The sequence below is a fragment of the Mobula hypostoma genome, chromosome 13, assembly GCF_963921235.1.
Source record: "Mobula hypostoma chromosome 13, sMobHyp1.1, whole genome shotgun sequence".
Taxonomy (NCBI): Eukaryota; Metazoa; Chordata; class Chondrichthyes; order Myliobatiformes; family Myliobatidae; genus Mobula; species Mobula hypostoma.
The window spans coordinates 17,262,351-17,277,871 of record NC_086109.1 but is presented as its reverse complement, the minus strand read 5'-3'; the positions used below and the strand labels follow the sequence as shown (position 1 = coordinate 17,277,871).

The 15,521-nt window shown below is 40.0% G+C and overlaps 1 protein-coding gene across 4 annotated transcripts in view; it reads right to left on the bottom strand.

Annotated features, from left to right (window-relative positions):
• tmcc2 (transmembrane and coiled-coil domain family 2) overlaps positions 1–15,521 on the bottom strand; it is a 189,033-nt gene that overhangs the window by 119,036 nt on the left and 54,476 nt on the right. For 2 of the 4 annotated variants that reach the window (XM_063065372.1, XM_063065370.1), the window contains exon 2: positions 7,633–8,151. The exons of 1 other annotated variant lie outside the window; for it this stretch is intronic. In XM_063065372.1, the coding sequence (XP_062921442.1) occupies positions 7,633–8,112 (480 nt within the window). In that variant the 5' untranslated portion in view covers positions 8,113–8,151. Of the gene's footprint in view, positions 1–7,632; positions 8,152–8,738; positions 8,799–15,521 lie in introns of those variants that run through there. One more of the 4 variants, XM_063065371.1, reaches the window with a different exon arrangement.

Genomic DNA, 15,521 nt, shown 5'->3' with positions numbered 1-15,521 from the left:
CCTCAATGCCAATGGTACAACAAGCCATAAATTGAGCATGGATCCGGATAAAATGTCCAGTCCTCAACCTGCACTGGTAAAATCTTTTAATATGGGTGTATATTGTGACACTGTAATTTCCTTTGAGATCAATGAAGTATCTATTACTTGGTTCCTAAAATGGCTACTTTCCACTTAAACAGGCAGCTTTTTTTTTGACATGTTGAAAATGTCTCAACTTACTGATAAATGTTTTAAGACATGAAAAATCCTACAATAATATATATAGATAGATATAGGATTCAGGTTCATTGATAGTTGTCAGAAGCTTGAGGTTCAGGCCTAATACACAGCTTTCCTTGATACTACAATTTCTGTTTGGAGGGAATATTGATTTGGTCTTGGCAAAAGTAATGCCTGAAAAAGTGGACAACCCAATGTTTGTGAGTTTACATGAACTAGAACAGCGATAGAGTTCCCTAAACAAGCAGAATACTGCAGAGGTAGGAACAGAAAATGCTGAAAATACTAAGAAGACCAACAAGCATCTGCAGCAACAGATTTAGTATTTTTATTAAAGGCCTTTCAGCCAAACTGCCTTGGCTCTGACAAAAGGCTTGGTGCCTTCTGACCCAAAGTGTATAACCAATTTTCTTGCTTTGATCCCTTTCCTCAACAACAGATACCACAGCAGCATCTCTCAATAATTGTAGAGAGCACAAAATTTAGGCATACAGTCAGAGAAAATAGGGAGAACATTAACAAACAACTAGTCAGGTCTGTAATTCTCTTTATGTCAGCAGAGATCATACCATTTCTATTAGTTGATTAAGGTTAAATTAGCCTGAAATTCATCCTCCTAAATGCTGGCTTAAGAATGCTTCTGGAAAGTACCCCTTGATGCCCAAAAGAGAAAACAGGATCAGCTCTGGCATGAGAGCTGCCATTAAGAAACAGCTGCCAACTTTCAATGCCGGTCAGTACAAGGTACAAGGGCAGTTAACAAATTCCCAGTATGAGTTAAAGAAGGGAATGTAACAGCAGAATGGGAGTAAAATTAACAATTCCAAGCATCCTTGCATTAGGAAACCAAGTACCAAATGGCCGTCTGTGCTAGAGAAGGCCATAATCCAAATATATCAGACAAAAACACTATTGCTGCAGCAACTTGCACATTGAAGTACAGATTGATTGAAGTACATTTACAAAGAATTTACCCAAAGAGAAAATACATATACATGGACTGTACTTTGCTCAAAATACAAGATTTTTTTTCTCATCACCAGGCAACTTACATGAGATTATACATCACTCCGGGATAATAAATAATTCTGTTTCAGCATGTCATTACCCGCTAGAAAGATTTTTCTTCAGAAAGGTAATTTAATATTATTTCACCATTTGTACTCTTGTCTTTGCAGACATTGGAGAGTATTCCAAAAAAATCTTGCTGCTTGTGTACATCGTTTCTACAGTAAACCATGGTTTCATACATTTAAACTTTTCAACAGATTAAACACTGGCTATCTGAACTTCTCTTCATGAATTACGGGACCTAACAAGCAGAAGATGCAGGAACCTTACTTCCACCATGTATTCTTCAAGACTTGACAAGCTAACATATTTTATAATATTTGTTAAGTGCTGCATGGAAGTTCATTAACAAAGATTCAATTTTAATACACAATGTTGAAAATGGAATTTCAAAACACTGGATTGTGCAATATATAGTTCTACAGGCACAAGCTTATTTGCACCTTTCTTTGTTTTTTTTTAGATCTATTACATTATCAAAATTATTTTGAAAAATACACTAGACGGGCTACTATTTGTCTGACAAATTACAAATGTTTATTGGTGGAGCAAGTATTTCATGATGAATATCTGAAGCATTGCAATGTAACAACATGGAAAGATGCAACTGCACCCTTAATATAATGATATACAAATTAAGACAATATTTTAAAATCAGCTTCCAGATTGTTCAAGGAAAGAACCATTACGCCAAGTTCCTGTTTTTCTCCCAGTTCCTGTTTTTCTCCCATGTGTTAGCAATGCACAAAATTGAAGAAATTGGCAATGTTTCACCAAATTACATGCAAACTACTTTTCATTATGGACCCCATACTCCTTCAAAATGCCATACCTTGATGAAGATGACACCAAAATGCACAGATCAGATGTGAATGTAATAAACCTTCCGTGCATCTATAAAATGAGCAAATTAACTTGCACATCCATGACTCTATGGCAACACAAAAAAAAACTGGTGCTTATCCTGGTGCTTTTTCACTGGATTTAAGACAAAAACAGACACATAAATGCAGAAGCAATTTAAATTTATTTTTCACTTCACTTTATTAGTGTTCACTTCCCTGGTAAGAAAGTTTCCAATTCATTCAAGTTTGTGGCTTTAAAAATTTCAAAGTTAAGGACATTTAAAAATAGTAAGTGACACGCAGAAGGCTAGAGGAACTCAGCAGGTTAGGCAGCATCTATGGAGATGAATAAACAGTCGATGTTTCCAGCTGAAACCCTTTATCAGGACCAGTCCAAAACGTCAACTATTTATTGCTCTCCGTAGATGTTGTCCGGCCTGCTGAGTTCCTCCAGCATTTTGAGAGTGTTGCTCTGGATTTCCAGCATTGGCGGAACTTTGTGTTTAAAAATTGCAAGATATCACATGTTGCAAATTCCTGTTCATCAGCAAGGATAACAATGACTCCATTTTTAATGCCATTCATCGATGTTTCTGTTGCAATCGTTTGTAATCATTATGAACTTCCATGCAACAACCACCTGCAGCCTGCCAGCCTTGATATCAATTTCTACCTTGATGCCATCCCACCCAAATTCAAATTTCACTGAAGGAAGGCTGATTTTTCATTTGAGCTGATGACACGGCAATGCAAATTCTGCAGCAGTAAATTCTATAAAATTCTCATCTATTTTCAATAGCATGATCAATTAATTTCAGCAATGTCATTATTCTTTTGACCCAACACTACTTAAAATTCTCAGCAACTTCCTGTACTGGCAAGTCCCATTTATTGAGAATTTAACCCAGATAAATTGTTAGAGAAAGGCCTCCAATGAATGGAGTCATCTTACAATCAGTCAGCCTATCAGAGGAAATGAGAAAATAATTCCACACCAAGTAAAAATTGTTTCAAAAGAGGAACTCTCCATGCCTTGAGAACCAAATCACTCTGCGTGGCTCGTTAAGTGCAAACTCAGTCTTGCTTCTTTCATGAACCAAGTTACGAGGACAGCATCATAAAAGAAGTCAATTTTATTCTCAAAGGGGCCAGCTATTTTCCAACATATCTTACAGCTGGCAGTAGTTCAAAGGAACCCTACTGGATTCATAAAGCCCATGATCCAGAAATATTGCAAGAAAGATCCTTATCAAGAGTTATTGGCAATATCACAATAAATCCAAGACAACTGCAATCATTGATGGTACGAAATCAAAAATATACACAAGGCTGCCCCATTATTAGCAAACTGTGAAAGTAAACCTATTACTGAAACAAGAAGTTTAACTTAATTTAATGTGTGCCATATATTGGACAGATAAAATCGATAATTGGTATCTTGCACCAACTATCTGAATCAATGGGATACATGTGGAAGATCATAAGCTAGTGACATACATACAATAGTACAGAACAGGAACAGGCCCTTCAGCCCACAATGCTGTGCCAAACTAAATAAGCTAATGATGCTTAAACTAAACCTTTCTGTTCACACTCATGTGCCTAAGAGCCTCTTAAATATCTCCATCGTATCTGCCTCTTTTGCTTTGGGTTTATAGACTAGGATGTGGCTCCAGTTGAATAAACAAAATTGACAGCTTTGAGTAATGCATGAAGTGTCTTTGAACTAAAATGTTAACTCTGTTTCTCTTTCAACCCTTGAAGCCTGACCTGATGTGTATTTCCAGCATTTTTTTAATGTTACATTTCTAGAATTTGTAGTTTTTTTTTGATGCTGACTAATGCATCTTGCTTTGTGAAATGTCACGAATGATAGGATCATTTACTAATCTGCTTCTCACGCTGAGGAGCTTTCAGATTTCATTTTCTGAAAGAATGCATTCAAGATTTCTTCAACCACCCTCCTCCTCAAGGATGAAATCTTGTCAAAACTAACTCCGGAAAGATCAATCTCAACAACTCAAATATTTCAGGTACATAAAGAATCCAGCTGGGATGCGAATTTAATACTGGAATAACAAATATGTTATTTGAACACATGGCCCTAAACTCAGATTCTTTTTGCCATTAACCTGCACTGAGGCAAATTACAGTAGCTAATTAGCCTACTAGTGCATATTTGGGATATGAGAAGAAACCAAATAATGAGGGCAAATAGAGTTGCAGAAAGAAAATGTGAAGTCCATAATGACAAGCATCCAGATCCCTTAAGCAATTGATGCTACACTTGGTCTGATATTACACTGATGGAAAAGGCAATCACTCTCAGCTCTTTGGTCTGTGCAGAATCACAGCTTTCAAGGTCAGGAACCAAATGTGTCTTGGCAAAAATCTAACCTGGGAATCTGCAGCTATAATAATGGCAAGCGAGTCTTTTGATTAAACTGTCAATGACAGCTTCCACCATTTAATTTTGATGATTGAGAGCAGACTAATTGGCAGTAACTAAGTAGCCTGAATTTTTCCAGCTTTTTGTGAACAGGACAATTCTTTTCAATCTTCTTACAAAATTAGTAATTTTTTTCTAATGGAAAAAAATTGATTGGTAGGAATAATATTAATTCTAATGCTTGTTTATTATTAACTACTACAATTTCCAGTTTGTAATACCTTGTTTATGCAGCTCATTTACAATAGTTATTTCAAGCATTAAGGTATGGACCACAATGAAAATAATACCCCGTGCAGTATGTTGTAAATATCATGGTTTTTGTAACCACCTTGCAGTGTTGCAAGTATCTTACAACAGGTTCAATTAGCTTATTGGCATTTTGAAATGGATGTGGAAAATTAGTTTGCAATAAAAATATTTCAAAAGAAGCAGAATATTTCTCCCCAGACCTTGATAGATTTTCTTCTGAATGAAACAGATATTACCTTCATAAGTACAAAGCCCATATTTATAAACTCATCCATCAAGCAGTTAAACTTCATCACTTTTCCTGCCCCTTAAAAATCACTAATGACAACCTGGCTTTGACCAAGCTTTCAGTTACTTTTCTTAATTATTCATTCCAAGACCTCAGTCTCGGAGTTAGCATGGCAGTACTCATAGGAAACCCCTTGACACACAACAGATTAAATTGGAAGTGCTGAATAAATGTATGCTGGTTTAACTTTCAGGCTAAACACATATACAAACAGAGAATCGAGGAGCATTTCAACTGCTTGGACCCCCAGCGCACGTGGCACCCCGGCATACAGGTCATTACAGACTTCAAACCACTGAGTACGGTATTGTACTCAGGCCACCCTCAAAGCGGATCTCCCACCTGGTGAAATGCCTCCCTCACTCTCTACCTCTGATGTTTGCGCCACCTTGAGCAGGGTGAATGTACGGAAGGCAGCTATTCCGGATGGAATATCTGGCCGTGTGCTCAGAGTTTGGGCAGGGCAGTTGGCTAGGGTCTTCACTGACATTTTTAATCTGTCCCTGGCCCAGGCAGTTGTCCCCACAAGCTTCAAGATCGCTACCACCGTGCCAGTGCCGAAGCATTGCACTGCCGCGGGCCTGAATGACTTCCGCCTAGTTGCACTCACTCCCATCATTGCAAAGTGCTTTGAGAGACTGGTTCTATCACATCTGAAATCCTGTCTGTCCACTACGCTGGACCCCCATCAATTTGCCTATCGCACCAACAGGTCAACAGAGGACGCTATCTCCACGGCACTTCACTCTGCCCTGACCCACCTGGATAGCCCCAACTCTTATGTCAGAATGCTGTTCATTGACTTTAGTTCGGCATTCAATACTGTGATCCCCTCCAAACTGATCGCCAAACTTCACTAGCTTGGTATCAGCTCATCCTCTGCAATTGGACTTTGGACTTTCTGACTAACAGACCCCAATCAGTTAAGTTAGACAACCTCTCCTCCTCCACTTTCACCCTGAACACTGGTGTGCCTCAAGGCTGTGTGCTGAGCCCTCTTCTGTACTCCCTTTTCAACTATGACTGCATTCCTGTACATGGTTCTAATTCCATAATCAAGTTCGCAGACAACACCATGGTGGTTGGTCTGATCAGAGGGGATGACGAGACGGTCTACAGGGACGAGGTCCAGCACCTGGTCACGTGGTGTGCCGACAACAACCTGGTCCTTAACACTCAGAAGACCAAGGAGATCATTGTGGACTTCAGGCATGCTAGAAATCACACTCACGTCCCCATCTACATCAACAGAGCTGTAGTGGAGTGTGTATCAAACTTCAAATTCCTAGGTGCCCACATTTCCGAGGATCTCACCTGGTCCCTGAACTCCTCCATCCTGATCAAAAAGGCGTAACAGCACTTTTATTTCCTGCGGAGCATCAAGAAAGCTCACCTCTGTCCCAGGATACTGACAGACTTTTAACGCTGTACCACTGAGAGCATACTCACCAACTACATCTCAGCGTGATATGGCAATTGTCCCGTATCGGATCGCAAAGCACTCCAGCGTGTGGTGAAAACTGCCCAGTGTATTATCGGTACCCAATTGCCCACCATTGAGAACATCTACCATAAACACTGCCTGGACAGGGCGAAAAGCATTATCAAGGATGCATCTCACCCTAACCATGTACTTTTAACTCTCCCATCCCATCGGCGCTACAGGAGCCTCCGCTCCTGCACCAGCAGGCACAGGAAGAGCTTCTTCCCTGAGGTTGTGACCCTACTGAACCTCGCGCTAAGCAATATTGCACCCATATTGTAATGTCTCAGTACTTTTATATTTGTGTGATGTAGCACTTACTTTTTAATTCGCAGTTGTTTTGTAAATAATACTATTCTTTACATTTCTGTTTAGATGTTAACTGCATTTCATTGGCATTGTATCTGTACTCGGCACAATGACAATAAAGTTGAATCTAATCTAATCTAAATTGAACTAAACCAATAATCATTTTTAAACTTTCCTAATTTTAATTGAAGCACTGACAAACATTTTGCTCAGGTCACATCAGTCTCTAGTCAGAGCCCAGCTGCACTTACCAAGACAAACCACAATTATTCCAGCATCGGAAGCTGCTACGAACAGCCATAGGAGCAAACAACAGTATGCAAGCTTTATGATACAAAGAAAACTACTTAGAAATAAATATAATAAAGCTAGAGGAGATCCAGTAAAGCAAATCATAACTGTTGAACATCAACAAATTTGCAAATGCTGCCTGACCTTAAAAATTTATTAAGAACAATAAATGATCCAAAATAACAAACCATTAAAAGTTATTTTCCTTGGAAACCCTTAATATCTACCTCCTAAATAACTTTGATTCCAGTTATTATTTGCCTCATTATCCAACCTCAGTTTAATTTTGACCTCATCCATTTAAGAGAATGGTGAACTTTGACAACACACAATCTTAATAATAGAATACAATCAACTTGACTAATTCCCCAAAGCCATTCTGCTGTACTTGGTGATATTGGAATTCAAAGACAGTCTTTACCTTCTCAGTGGTTCTTTCTGGCTCTTCACCTGCTGCAATGTTAAAATCGCCGGCAGTAACTGAGGTGTCCGTAGTGGATGATGACCTGGGCCTGTATTGATGCTGTTGCAAGATTGCAGTCAGCGAACTATCCTGAGGTGCTTTGCGCACAAGGTGAGGACTTCCTTTCTGGGCTTCACTTGATCCACTTTTTGTTCTCCTGCTGCTGCTGTGGAGACTAGCTCCTCTCTTAATGGATGGTCTTGCCCGAATCTGCTGTAATACCCTGTTGAAGGCTGTGGGACGAGCAGGAAGATCATGAAGGGATACAGCATAGGACACGCGGTGCATTTCAGGAGATCGCTCCTTTTCATCAGCAGAGTCATGATCGGAGTGACCATAAGGATGGTGGCAGGGCTGGGATGAATCCTGCATACTCTGATCACGCTCCCGAGACCGCTTTCGATGATGGAAAAGCTGCTTCAAACCATGTCCAAACATACCAGCTGAACCACCTCCTTCCGATATTTGCTGGATTTTCTTAAAAGACAAAAAAAAATAAAATGTCATTATTCAATCCCTTGGTCCTTAATGGTCCCACATATGCTGCTTCAAAGACCTTTCAATCAGTTCCATGTCAAGCTTTCACCTCTTAGCATTTGATTTAAAAAAACTATGTATTATTCATGTCAATAACAAATATAAATGATTTTGCTTCAGTCTATGTATAGCCCCCCACCTCCAAGTCCAATGTTATCAGTCTGTTCTTGTCTGCAATAAAAAACCCTTTCATTGAAATTTTGTTTTCAATGAGTGGTACAGAATCAGAGTACAGACATTTCCAACCAAAAGGAAAAGAAACAAAATAAATGCAAGTTTTCATACAACTCCTCAATGTTAACAGACAAAATGCATAGGGGAAGTCTACAAAGATTTGCAAATAAATAAGAAAAGGCACAAAGCCAAGGAGTATTGCTTAACAGATATTACTTCTGTTATAGTATCACACAATACAGAATCAGGTCCTTCTGCTTCAACTAAGCACAGATTTACACCAAAGTTACGCTAATTCTATTTTATTCTCCCCACTTTTACATCAACTCCCCCAGCTGGTACCTCGCACTTACAGTCTATTGCCAATTTCTTGTCGTTGACAGGAAACCAGACAGGAAACTTCTGAGTTCACAGGAGGAACATACAAACTCCATGCAGAGAGAGATTAAGGTGAAAAATGGACCTGGTTTGCTTGAGCTGAGGCAGTTGTTTACTTGGTATTTAGAGGCACAATTTCAATGTGACCTTTTACCTTTTTCACCCAAATATACCTCACAATGCAGTCCAGTCAAAAGTACCCATCTAATTAACGTGCCCAAGCTGCTCTAATCTTTAATCTAAACCTTGGCTAAGTACTATATGCATCATGAAATATGTTTGTGGCACACTATTCAAATACAAGTAGTAGCTCAATCAAGCCCAAGCATGTTCTGATGACACACTTCAACAACAGTCATCCAACAATGATCAGAGACAGGAAAGGAGACTAGTCTTCCATTACCCTGCCCTCCAGCATGATTGTTTCAAAGCGTGACTAAAATCTTGACTAATTATCATCGGGTTTACATATTTCACAATGCAGAACATCCTCGCAGCAATGAAGTGAGATCTTTAAGAATAGTCTAAACCTATAATGTTACAACACCATTTCCGCATGGGATGGTTACTATCTCAGAGTACAACTGCGAATAGACAAGCTGAACATGAAGTCACAGAAATAAGACCAGGACCACAAGGTCCATACCAACCCCCAAATAATTTCCATAAAAGTCAACAGTTTGACCCATAACTTGCATTCATTGGAGATTTAAGTGCTCGTCTAGACACTTATTAGAAGTACCTTCTTCTACTGCACAGGACCAAAAGTTGTAAATTTAGCCAGCTCCACCTTGGTTACTAGCCTCCAGAATATCCAAGGTATCTTCGAGGAACGATGCCCTAGAAAGGTGACGTCACTATTAAGAACCCCCCTCCCTCCCCACCCCATCACCCAGGGAATGCCTTCCTCTCATTGTTACCAACAGGAAGGAGGTCCAGAAGTCTGAAATCACAAACTCAGCAATTCAGAAACAGTGCTTTCCCCTCTGTCATCTTATATATACACACACACACATTTACTGTAACTGCTTTAGTTCTTTCTTTCCATATTATCATGTATTGTATTGTACTGCTGCTACTAAGTCAACAAATTTCATGACACATACCAAACCTGAATTTGAAAAAACCACCCTATAAGACAGTGCATTCTAGGTATCAATTGTCATGCTACATCTTAAGAGGATTAGACCTTCGAGATCTTTTAAGATGTTGTCTAAATCAATGCCCTCCAGGTTTCCCATTTATAATTTGGCAAAAGCAGAAATTAATAGCCATAAGATTGCACAGCCATTTTAATTTCCTATTTTTAAACTTGGCATAATTATAAACTTTGAGCAAATCGGTCTGTGGACAAGTTAATTGATAACCCACAGTTTAAGTCACTAATGTAGGAAATGCCCGTTTGATAACTTGCTAATTTGTTTGATCTTTGGATTATTTTCTTCAAATAGAAAATCATTTATCCCCTCAGTGGTACAACTATTGAACATGACACCTACATTAATAGTAACATAGGTCACCTCTGATCCACTCCCTGTTGTACGTAGAATATAATTACAGCAGCTATCACATTTAACCTCTGCATCTTCAGGCTCGGAGGAATCACTGGTTACGCTGGATAACACAATAGTAAGGTTGGTTGAAAGGAATGTACATTCAAAGGCTGGATGCTCACCTAATCTTGATACCCAAATACAAAATTACAGAAACATGAAACCATAGCAAAGCATAATTGCTACCAACTTTCAGAGACTAGCCAATAACAAAAGCAAAACTGGATATTGACCACCTAACTGGGAGGGAGTGGGAGCCATTTTCAAATCGGAATAGAATCAGGTTTAATATCACTAGCGTATGTTATGAAATTTGTTAACTTTGTGGAAGCAGTACAATGGAATACATAATAATTTATATATACTTACTGTAATTCAGTTTTTATATATGTCTATTAAATAGCTAAATTAAAATAAGCAGTGCAAAAACAGAAACAAAAAAGTAGTGAGGTAGGGTACATGGGTTCAATGTCCATTTTGAAATTAGATGTCAGACAGGAAGAAGTTGTTCCTGAATCACTGAGTGTGAGCCTTCAGGCTTCCATACTTTCTTCCTGATGGTAACAATGAGAAGAGGGCATGTCTTGGATGGTGTGGGTCCTTAATGATGGATGCCACCTTTCTGAGGCACTGCTCCTTGAAGATGTCTTGGATACTATGGAGGCTAGTACCCATGATGGAGCTGACTAACTTTATCACTCTCTGCAGTTTACTTCGATCCCATGCAGTAGCGCCTCCCTCCCACCCCAGCATACCAGATAGTGATGCAGCTAGTCAGAATGGTCTGCACAGTTAACCTGTGGAAGTTTGAGTGTTTTAGGTGATAAACCAAATTTCCTCCAACTCCTACTGAAATATATCTGCCATCTTGCCTTCTTTACAACTGCATTGACACGTTGGGTCATAGTCATACTTTATTGATCCCGGGGGAAATTGGTCCAAGTTAGATCCTCAGAAATATTGACACCCAGGAATTTGAAATTGCAAATTAGAATTTCACTGATCTAGTAACTTAATTAGTTATGTTAATGGAGTACAACAAAGTGAATTTATATCTCCGGCACCATTATAAGACTGACTAACATATACGATTTGACACTCTGTAACCCTTATACTTGGAACTCAAATATTTTAGCTTTATTTTGAGCTATACCATCTGAAACACGTCATTAACCAATACATCAAAACTCTATTCCTGCAATAATTTCATCTTGTTTCTCTGGAGGGACTGAAACTTACACAATTCTTAAAAGTTCAGAGTAAATTTATTATCAAAGTACATGCATGTCACCATATACAACCCTGAGATACATTTTCCTGCAGACATTCTCAATAAATCTAATAACAACTAGACAATGGGTGACCTGTTGGGGCAGCCTTTGAGAGAAGGGTAGTGCAGTCTGATGTGACCAGAATGAACATTAAATTTTCCTGAATGCTATTGGTATCGCTTTGCTTTAGAAACTGAAGTGGAAAACCTCAGTTTATTAAAGAACAACGCGTAGCGAAGCAAATATAGCTCCTCCTCGTTAAACGGAGGACACTTTTGATGGCATCATTTCTGGTTTATCTGCCACCCTTGTGCGTCATTCTGGAAATGTGCAGTCCTTTCATCCCCCGTCTCTTCATCTCTTCTGCTGTTTGTTGTTTGTCTCTGATCCTGGAGACGTGCATGCCTCTCCTCCTCTGTCTATTCTTTTGTCATCTTTTTTTGTCCTGACTCTTTGATCCTGGAGTTATGCGGCCCTAGCCTCATCCGATTCTTGTTCTCTCGCTCTCCTTGCCGCTTCCCAACGACGTTTGGCGTCATCTCTTGCCCATAATGTCCTCATTCCCTCTCCACGAGGCATAATTAGGCTGACCATTTTTTTTTACCCTAATGCTGGCTAGAAGATACAAAGCAGTAACACCAAAGGATGCTGATTACTCTTGATGATGTGGTAGACGCTCTCCTAAATGGACGTGATATAGTCACTGCTGTCCTTTGAGTGCAGCAAAAGGTTTTATGGGTGTCTCAAAGTACATCATTACAATAAGATTTAATTATCTCTTAATGATGGGTGGCAGTTAGATCTGTCTCAATCCTGCACATGCTGATGGTGATTAGCAGAATGTGACCCCTCGAAATAGAGCTGCCCTGCCCTTTTGCTCCGGTAGGTGTCGCTGTTGAGGCTGGCCGTGCGCATGTGTCGGGATGTCGCGTCCCGATCTCCATGATGGCTGATAGGGTCTCGGATGAAAGCCAACCCGTTGATTTTTGGTGAATGAGCAATTTTATACAAATATATAGCCCTGAACTTTGCCTGCATTCTGCAAGTTAGCTCATTTTAATTCGATTTAGCCAAAAAAAGTGCCGCTGTAATGCACCGTTTGCGCTAATTGAAGGTCACAAACAGAGCATGAGAGTTTTAGTAGTATATAAATAATAATCATTGAAAGACCGCACCAACTGAGTGTACAACAGTGTGCAAAAGACAACAAATTGTTAAAATATAAAAATGAATAATAATTAATAAATTATGAATAAATATCAAGAACATGAGGTGACGAGCTTTTGAAAGTGAGTCCATATGTTGTGGGAACATTTCAGTAATGGGACAAATGAAATTGAGTGAAGTTATCCCCTTTGGTTCAAGAGCCTGATAGTTGAGAAGTAATAACTGTTCTTGAACCCGGTGGTGCAAGTTCTGAGGCTCTGTACCTTCCCCCTGATTGCAGCAGTGAGAAGAGAACATATCCTGGGTGTTAGGGGTCACTGACGATAGATGCTGCTTTCTTGTGACAATTCTGTGTAGATGATAGACTGGGCCATATCCACTACTATTGTAGGATTTTTCGTTCAAGGGCATCAGTGTTTCCATCAGGCTGTGATATAGCCAGTAAACGTACTCTCCATTTATAGTATTTTGTCAAAGTTCTGGATGTCATGCTGAATCTTCACAAACTGCAAAGGAAGTATAGGTATTATCATGCTTTCTTCATAATTGCACTTATGTGCTGGGCCCAGGACATGCCGTCTGAAATGCTAACACCAAGGAATTTAAACTTGCTAGCCCTCTCCACCTCCGTTCCCCCAATAAAGACTGGCTCATGAAACTTTCTCCTTCCTGAAGTCAATAATCAGCTCCTTGGTGTTATTAACATTGAGTAAGAGGCTGTTGCTGTGGCACCATTCAGCCAGGTTTTCAGTCTCCCTCCTACACACTGATTCATCACCACCTTTGATTCAACCGACAAAAATGGTGTCATCAGCAAACTTGAACATGGGATGGGAGCTGTGCTCAGCTACACAACATGCATAAAGCGAGTACAAAAGGGGGCTAAGCACACAGCACCTGTGCTTATGAAGGTTATGGAGGAGATGTTGTTGCCAATCCAAATTGTCTGCAAGTGAGGAAATAGAGGATCCATTTGCACAAGGAGGTATTGGGGCCAAGGTCTTGAAGCTTATTGACTAGCTTTGAGGGGGTGATAGTTTTTAATGCTGAGTTGCAGTCGATATGGAGCATCCTGATATATGCATCTTTGCTGTCCAGATGTTTCAGGGTTGAGTGAACAGCCAATGAGATGGCATCTGCTGTGGACCTCTTGTTCTGAGAAGCATATTGGGATGGATTCTTTCCTTGGGTTCACCCTCCTTAAAGATGAAAGATCAAAATCACAGGATCATTGGGAGAAATGAAAATTTGTGATGGGTCCTCCATACTTTGACAGTCAAAGCCAGTATTGAAGGCATTGCGCTCATCTGGAAGCAAAGCCCTGTTTTCACCTGTGTTGCTTGATTTCACTTTATAAGAGGTGATAGTATTCAAGCCCTGCCACAACTGTTGAGTATCCTTCATTGATTCAAATTTAGTCTGAAATTGACACATTACCCTTCAGATGGCTTTCTGGAGATCATACTTGGACCTCATGTAACTTACTTCGTTGCCAGACCTGAATGCATCTGACCTGGCCCTCAGCAGATTGTGGATCTCACCATTCATCCAGGGTTTCTGGTTAGGGAAGACTCTGACAGATTTTGTGGGTACACACTCATCTGCAACTGTTTTTATAAAGTCTGGGAAATGGTGTACTCATTCAGATCCACAGACAATTTCTTGAACACGTTCCAGCCCGCTGACGTGAAGCAATCCCATAGCTGTTCCTCTGTCTCCCATGACCACCTCACCTCTTTGTTGTCCTAATCTCTGGAACCTTGTTCTTTAGCCTCTGCCTGAGTGCAAGCAGAAGCAGAGCCAAGTGACCAGATTTCCCGAAATGCAGTCTGGAGATAAAACGGAAGGAATTTCTTATCTTATTATGAAAGTGGTCTAGTGTGTGGGGACGTCTGGTGCTACGGGTTAAATACTGGTAGTAATTGGGCAGGGATTTCTTCACACAAGCCTGGCTGAAATCCATTTAGGATATGAAATGTGTCAGGGTGGATTATTTCTTGTTTGGAGATGGCATCATGCAGCGTCTCAAGCACTTGATTAGAGTTGGCGAGTGATATTTAAACTGCAGTCAGGATCACGGAGGAGAACACTGTTGTAAACAGAATGGACAGCATTTGATTGTTTGATGCTCAAGGTCAGGCAAAACATAAATTTGACAAAGCTGCCACATCAGAGCACCACAGAGAGTCCATCCTGTTATAACAAGAAGCCTTCAGGTCTGATCGCCATATCTAAGCCATGTCTCGATAAAACAGAGTACAACAATTTCTCATTTCCCTTCAATATTCCAATTCTATCCTCTGGTCCTCAAGTTTGTTCTCTAGCGACTGCACATTTGCTAACAAGATGCTGGGTAGAGGAGGTCTCATTCTGTGTTTCAACCTGACTTGGAGTTCCACCCCCCCCCACCCCACCTCACTTCCAGCGATGAAACTTCATCCGCTTAAAGGCGCCGTGCCTGCTTGCTTGAGTTAAGTATGAATACTTCTGAAGAACATGAAATCTGTATAGATTGCAGAGAGTAATTAAAAACAGGTATATTTAGAATTATTGTATGTAGCCCACAGAACATCGCTGTGGTTCACCAGTACCTTATTGCATGGAATACCATACATTTAGATTAGAGGTTGAGCAAACATCCTACCCAAACCACAGTTAACCACTTGCATTGTAGCATAAGTAGGTATTCAACTGAATTCATTGTTTATGGCATGATAAACTGACAGACCGTGGGTTGGAAGATACATAGACGACTGATGGTCAGAAC